This window comes from Propithecus coquereli, unplaced genomic scaffold (genome assembly GCF_000956105.1).
Source record: "Propithecus coquereli isolate 6110/MARCELLA unplaced genomic scaffold, Pcoq_1.0 Scaffold208, whole genome shotgun sequence".
Lineage (NCBI taxonomy): Eukaryota > Metazoa > Chordata > Mammalia > Primates > Indriidae > Propithecus > Propithecus coquereli.
The window spans coordinates 2,937,577-2,945,489 of NW_012145856.1; the positions used below are offsets into that span (position 1 = coordinate 2,937,577).

General features: G+C 37.2%; 1 protein-coding gene across 1 annotated transcript in view; it reads right to left on the bottom strand.

Moving 5' to 3' along the window:
• Positions 1-1,466, bottom strand: part of DNAH6 (dynein, axonemal, heavy chain 6) — a 318,529-nt gene extending 317,063 nt beyond the window's left edge. Inside the window, exon 1 of the mRNA XM_012644194.1 lies at positions 1,242-1,466. Within this exon, the coding sequence (XP_012499648.1) occupies positions 1,242-1,466 (225 nt within the window). The remainder of the gene's footprint in view (positions 1-1,241) is intronic.
• Positions 1,467-7,913: the final 6,447 nt, after the last annotated feature.

The following is a 7,913-nucleotide window of genomic DNA, read 5'->3' on the forward strand; positions in this document are numbered from 1 at the left end:
ATAAAAGCAAATAATTTTAAAGTGGACAAAGGTTGTGAACCAATAATCCACAAAACAAGTAATATATGGATGGGCTGATGAATAAATGAAAATATACCTAACTTCATTAATAAGCGTAGGTATATTCACAACGATGTTGATGCCATTTTTAACCTATCGGCCTAGCAAAAATAAAAGAACTGATAGCATCAGGTTTGACAAAGATGTGAGTAAACAGGCCCTCTATTACACTATAGGTGGAAAAGTAAATTGATTTAACCTTTCTAGAGGGCACTGAGGCAATATTTTCAACATTAAAAATGTACGTATTCAATGACCTATAAGATATCATTTCTAAGAATCCATCTTTATATGTACAAAGACAAATTCATTCAACACAGCATTATCTGAAATAGCAAAATAACACAACAAACCAAAAAGGAAATAACCTGAACTCCCATCAATAGGAGACCAGTTAATAGGTACTATATTATGGCACATCTATACAACAAAATACAAGGCAGTTGTTAGAAAAGATTCCTCTATATGCATGGATTAGAAAGATTTCTACATGTCTAAGTGAAATAAGCACTTTGAAGATCAGTATATATTGTATAATCTTACTTTAAAAAACTATTTATGTTTATAAACACACATATATACGCAAACATATTTGAAAATAAACATATACAACTGTCTGAGAGACACATAACCACTACAAATAGCAGTTAATGTCTGAGGGCAGGGGTAAGAATTTTCACTTTTTCTTTTACATACTTTTACTGTTCCTTTATATTCACTTATAATTATCTAAGGGCATAAATTGTTTCTTAAAGTTAAGAATTTTCAGACATGCAAAATTTTTTAAAACACCAGACATGTACTTTGAAAACAATAAAACTATATAACTACATATAATACTTTCACTGAAGTTTCCAGTCTTGAAGTGGTACCCTAATATCTACAAAAAGCCTTACATCCTACATAGTTAAGTATCTGTATTGTACATAATTCTAAAGAGGATTTACCCACTAGAAAACTTTGTTCACCACTAAATCCTTCAACTTAAACAATGCCTAGAAATTAATATTTGTTAAATAAATATTTACAGTGTTTACAACTTCATAAACAAGTTCTTAACTTTTAGGTTTTCATTCCTTCTTTGCCAATTAAGAGTCAGGAAATGACTTCCGTCCTCCAAAGCAATTTTGCAACTTCCTCTGTAGCCAAAAAGTGGCTAAAATGCTGGTTTTTGAACTTACCAGAGGCTCCAGTTTTATAGGTTGTTGTCGTTTTCTTGTTCTCTCCTGAGCTTTTGTGGTGTGCCTAAATGTCAGAGTTTGTGTATCAGGTTCATTTTCTGTGGGTGTTATGTAACTCACTCTTCCCTTTGCTCTTACACTGTGCAGTCTTGAAAGCCTAGGATTTTCTCTATGTTCTTCAATATTTTTCAGGTTGAATTCACTGTCTCTGGCCTGAGAAGCCATTCTTTCTCCTGGAAAAGATAGGGCCGGGAAAGGAAAAATGAAAAGTGGAGCAAAAGGATCAGGGAAAGGGGCTAGTGGAAGGGCACTTACGGACTAGGGAGAGCTGAATTCATCCCCTCTCTCCAAAGAAAGCACATCAAAATTATCCTAGTCTTCTGAAACCAAGGACTTGACCCAGAGGACTAAAAATTAGAAACTGTGCCTGGACTTCAAGGACCCCTGTAGCTGGCTGAGACGGAACCTAGGAACTTGCATTTTTAACAAGTTCTTGGGTGCTGTTGCTGCCGCTGATCTGGGGACCACACTGGCCTAGATTTGGAAGGATGAAGAGAAATGCAATTAGAATTGAGATCAATGTTTCTCATTTTTGAGTATGCAAAACATTTCCTGGGGAGCTTGTTCAAAATGCAGGTAATTCTAAATACAGCTTAGGAAAGAATTGAGGGTTAAATCCCCAAACAGTGCTTCCGGAGTTTTAATATGCAGGAGAATCACTTGAAGAGCTTATTAAAATACAGATTCAGATTAGCAAAGTCCTAAAACACTAGAACCAAGAGCCTTTTGTAGTGGTCTTACACTCCTCACCACCACACACACTCCCACCCCATCGGATGGGTGGAGGTACTTCAAAACACCTTTCAAAACAGTATTAAACAAAAGAGGTCTTGAATCAGGAGTCTGAAGACCTAGGTTTTAGTCTAGATCCGTGCTGGCCAATAGAAATATGAGAGCCTTGTATGCATTTTAATTTTTCAAGTAACCACATTTAAAAAAATCCAAAATAGGAACAGGTGAAATTAATTTAAATACGTTTTATTTACCATATCCATAATATTTATCATTTCAACACACAATCAATATAAAACTATTGTGATATTTTATTTTATTCTATTTTTGGGTACTATGCCTTCGGAATCCGGAGTGTATTTTATATTTAGAGCACATCTCAATTCAGACTAGCCACATGAGGCTAGTGGCTACTGTACTGCATAGTGCAGATCTAGATTTACCACTCAGTGTGAGATCTCGGACAAGTCTCCTGAGATCCCTATTCCTCACTTTCCACCCCTTTAAAATGATAAGTAGATAATAGGTAATCGCTGAAATGCTTTTCCATTGACTTTCTTTGTCTCTCTGAGGCTTTCCTTATGTTCTCTGAAAGCCAAGCTGTTTTTGTCCTAGAAGTCAGAACCCAGCCCCAAGGCTCGGTTCTGCAGGACTCACCAAGTCACTAGAGTATTCGTCGCCAAGGGTCTCCAGAGGCAGAGAGCAACGCCTGGTCTGCGAGTAGAAAGTCGGCTCTAGCAGGGAAAGTTTCCCGTTGCCTAGCAGCCACCAGGCCCCTATGGATACTCACAGCACCCCTGCGTGACCTGTCGCCAAAGCAACCCCTCAGCCAGCTACAGCTTTCCGTTCAGGAGCGCACCAGGCAATTGAGCCAATCAGTGTCTCCGGAACATTTCCTACGTCGCTGGTTGGTGCAGAAACTGCACAGCCTGGTTTCTCCTCTGCGCAGGCAACTGAGAGCTGCCTAGGCGGCAGGGCAGCCAAAGGAGGTGGTTTTAATTCTGTTTGTTCCTTAGCTCTTCTACGTCCCACGCTCATCTCGACCTCCTATAGAAATCTCTTTTCTGTTTTCCCTCAGGAGTCTTAAGACTGACTTGACATCACTTTACTGTAAATTTCTCCAGTTGAAAGAGTCAGAATTTCAGGACAGGGATGTGCGTTGTGTACACAATGATGGTCCCACTGTCGAAGGGAGAAACAATCCTGCATCCCTGCCCCACCCGCCGACCTCCTCCTGAGTGTCCTAAGGTGCAAGAAATGTGGGCTTTTCTTCCCCTCAAACTCCACCATGGTCTTTCAAGTGGTTTTCTCTTCCACTTGGAAGCTAACCTAGTGTCAGGTATAGCAGGAGCCCATATTACTTGGTTCCTGCACCTTATATACCAAAGCCAACCCTGGATCTTGTTCTGATGTTTAGTCCTACTTAAGTCCCCAAATAACTGTTGCTAATGCTGTATGAAGGCGGCGTTACCAAAATTTAGGGCCAGTTGCTCTAAAGAAACAAAAAGTGAACCAAAATCACACACTTAACAAAAACTACCTAATGCAAAAGAAGGAAATAATGGAAGAATTGATGAGAAAAATATATAAAAAACAAACAGAAAATGGCAAAGTAAGTCCTTCCTCATCAGTAATTACATTAAATGGAAATGTATTAAACCCAAGAGTTAAAAGGCAGAAATTGGAATGGACTAAAAAAACCCACCATGATCCAATACGTATTATTTACCAGAGACTTTAGATCCAAAGACACAGATAGCTTGAAAATAAAAGGATGGAAAAAGATATTCCATGCATACTCTAATCAAAAGAAAGCTGAAGTGGCTATACTAATTAATATCAGACAAAATTGACTTTAAGACAAATACTGTGATGAGAGACAGAGGACATTATATAATGATGAGAGTCAATCCATCAAGAAGATGTAACAATTATAAATATATATGCACCAAACAACAAACCCTCAAAATACATGAAGCAAAAACTGATGGAATTGAAGTGAGAAATAGACAATTCAACACTAATAGTTGAAGATTCACTACTCCACTTTCAGTAATGGATAGAAGAACTACTTCTATGGTTTGAATCCCCAAAGTTCATGTGTTGGAAATTGAATTCCTAATGCAACAGTGTCAGGAGGTGGGATATAAGAGGTGATTAGGCTATAAGGGCAGACACCCTCATGAATGGAGTAATGTTATCTCAGGAGTGGGTTAGTTATTGAGAGAGTGGGCTTGTGACAAAAGCTAGTTTGGCACACTATGCTGTCTTGCTCTCTTGCCCTTCTATCTTCCACCATGGGATAACACAATAGGAAGGCACTCACCAGATGCCAGCCCCTTGATCTTGGACTTCCCAGCCTCCAGAACTATAAGAAATAAATCTATGTTCTTTATTAACTACCCACCCCATGGCATTCTGTTATAGCAACACAAAATGGACTAAGACAGCTGTAGAGAAGATTAATAAGGGAATAGAATAATTGAACACACTATAAATCAAATAGACATAACAAACATCTACAGAATGCTCCACTCCAAAAACAATGGGAAACACATTTTTCTCAAGGGCACATGAAACATTCTCTGGGAGAGACGATGTGTTAGGGCAAAACACAAGTCTCAATAAATTTTAAAAGATTGAAATCATGTGAAGTATCTTCTCCAACAACATGGAATAAAATTAAAAACCAATAACAGAAGGAAAAATGCAAAATTCACAAATATGTGAACATTAAAAAACACACTTAAACAACCAATGGATTAAAGAAGAAATCACAAGAAAATTTATAGCTGTGAATGCCTTTGTTAAAGGAGAAGAAAGATACTAAATCAATAACGCTAACCTTCTACCTTAAGGAACTAGAAAAAGAACAGCAAACAAAATCCAAAGCAAAGAGAAGAAAATAAATAAAGATCAGAGTGGAGATAAAGGAAATAGCAAACAGAAAAGCAGTAGAGAGAATGAATGAAACCAAAAATTAATTCCTTAAAAAGTTCAACAAAAATGACACACCTTGAGCTAGACTGATCAATAAAAAAGGAGAGGAAACTGAAATTACTAAAATCAGTAACAAGGCGAGGAGATTAATACTGAGCTTACAAAAATAAAAATGTTTATATGAGAATACTATGAACAGTTATACACCAACAAATTACATAATCTAGATGAAATGGAAAAATTCCCAGAACACATAATCTATCAAGCTGACTCAAAAAGAAATAGAATATCTGCATAGATCTATAAAAAGTAAAGTGATTAAATTAGTAATAAAAAATTTACAGCAAAGAAAACCCCAGGACCAGATGGTTTCACTGGTGAAGTCTATCAAATATTTAAAGAAGTGATGTCAATTCATCTCAGGAAACCTCAAGCCTGAAATCGAGTGATCCAAATAGGCTAGTATCCCTATACAATTGGATAAAACAAAAAACCTCTCTAGCAAGATACAACATCCTAGACATCAAATTATTTCAGCAATAAATTTCCGGTTGCAATATACACCATATGGTCAAAGATAACCAGTGACATGAGAGATTAAGAGAACATGGATGAGAACTAGTCATATCTTTAAAAGAAAAAAGAAGGAAGGAAGGAAAGAAGGGAAGGAGAGAGGAAAAGAGTATAACACAAACACAAACACAAGGGTACTAAGTAAATGTTGAAAAATTAGGAGACAAAAGATCAATTAGAAAAAATTTAAAGAGTATTGGAAACTATAAAAATGAGTAACAGATTTGAAAAACAATCAAATATATTGAAGAACTGCAAACTGCAATAATCAAAGTTAACTTAGTGGTTGGAAATACTTATATATGCTACAACATGGATCTACCTTGACAACCTTATATTAATACTTATACTTTACCTTATACAAACTTATACTTTCACTTATACTAAGTGAAAGAAGCCAGACACAAAAGGCTACATACTGTATAATTCCATTTATATAAAATATCATAATAGGCAAATTCATAGATATAGATAGCAGATTAGTCATTGCCAGGGGCTGGGGAGAGGAGTTCTGGAGAGTGACTGCCTAATGAGTATGGGGTTTCCAACTGGATGATGAAAATATTCTGGAACTAGGTAGTGGTGATTGTTGCGCAACAGTGTAAATATACTAGATTTCACTATTGGTACACTTACTGTTATATTTATTTTAACACCCCCCTCAAACTTGATGGATAGACCGAATAGCATATTAAACACAGTTAAAGAGAAAATAAATGAATTGGAAGATAGGTAAGAAGAAATAATTATAAATGAAGTATAGAGACTAAATGATGGAAAATATAGAAGAGAAGGTAAGATTCATAGAGAATTCTGGGATAAGGTTTAAATTCAGTTGAATTTCAGCCTAAAAAGGAAAGAAAAAGAAAATAGAGGAGGTGTATTTGCAGAGATATTTGCAGATAGGACATTATCTGAGAATTCTTCAGAACTGAAGTTATGTTAGAATTGGCCTTGAGGTAGATAAAACCTGTCTGAGATGATTATATTCTGGCAAATTAGGTTATGGTTGAACTCACAGAGTCCAAATGATTGAGATGCAGAGTCATAGCAAAATGGATCTCATGGTTACTGAGAAGCAGAATCATGTCAAAGAGATTTAAGAACGATAGGCAAGGTATCATGACTTTTAGAATTTCAGTAGATGTTTACACAACCCATCTTAGCTGTTTCTATTTCCCTATTGTGATATGCAATGAAAATTCTTTTCAGTCAAAGGGTCTGTGTGTCTACCTTTGGTGACAACAAGGAAGATAAAAGATAGGAGACTGTCTCACTCGACAGCTACACTAGTTAGTGAGGAAAAACACAAGGGACAGAGTGAGGGTGACAGTTACCAGAGAACGGGAAGGTGAACTACATCTAAGGCTGTGGTGGTATTAAAAAAAAGTAGCACATTTGTAGCAGGGCACATGCTCAGATGGGTCTGAGCAGAACAAAATGTAGTGTGCTCTTGCTTATTTCTGTTGCTTTTGAACTTTTCTCACCAAGTCTTTTTAGAAGCAAGAGCACTTTGGCTTGAATCTCTGGATGTTTTCCATAATCTCATTAAATCACTCAGTATAAAACAATTTTTCCAATTTTTTGAACTTGAGAAGGCTTCCATTCTAAAAAAATAAAAAATAAAAACCCCCAAAACAAAAAAACCCAAAGCTTTAGATTTATAATTTTTATATGAAACAAATGTAAAGGGATTTAAATAAATGCTACAAGCCTTTTTGAGCACACTCAAAATAAGCCATAAGTCAGGGGCCAGATAGCTCTGAAAAGGCGAGGCTGAGAATTTAAAGACTGAGTGAGGACTGGAGACGCTGCCAAAGGAGAAGCAAGGTTGAGAACTCTACTAATGTCATGACTGGTGGGAGCTGGGCATGAGACTGTTTGGTACTTCAGCCTACAGATTCTTCAAAGAGAGATGGGGAAAATACCCCAGCTATAGTATCTAGTCTCTGCAAGACTTTTGGGAAGTACAGAACGAAGCCCAGAGGGCTGGATAAGTCGTTTGTTCACTGCAGGACCTGACTGGTGGTCCTGTGGAAGTTTAGGCACAAAAACCTAACCCACCTGGAAGGACATTGCTGCACACAGCAGACACAGCCCAGAATTCACAGAGAAGTGGAGGGCTGGGAAGGGACAGGGCCTTTTAAAGGGATGTGTACAATATGCCAAAGGTTGGGGAGAGGCTGAGAGCTGGAGGCCACATGTCTTTCCAGGGAATGACATTGGGTCTGTGGCTGCAATTCTAATGACATACACCACCAGGTTGCTCTGGTGCCTTAACACTCCTAACTGGTCCCTTCTTGCTTATTTTTATCCTAATATTAAGCCTTTGGCTATTCAATAATGCTTTTGCTGCTAAATTACAGC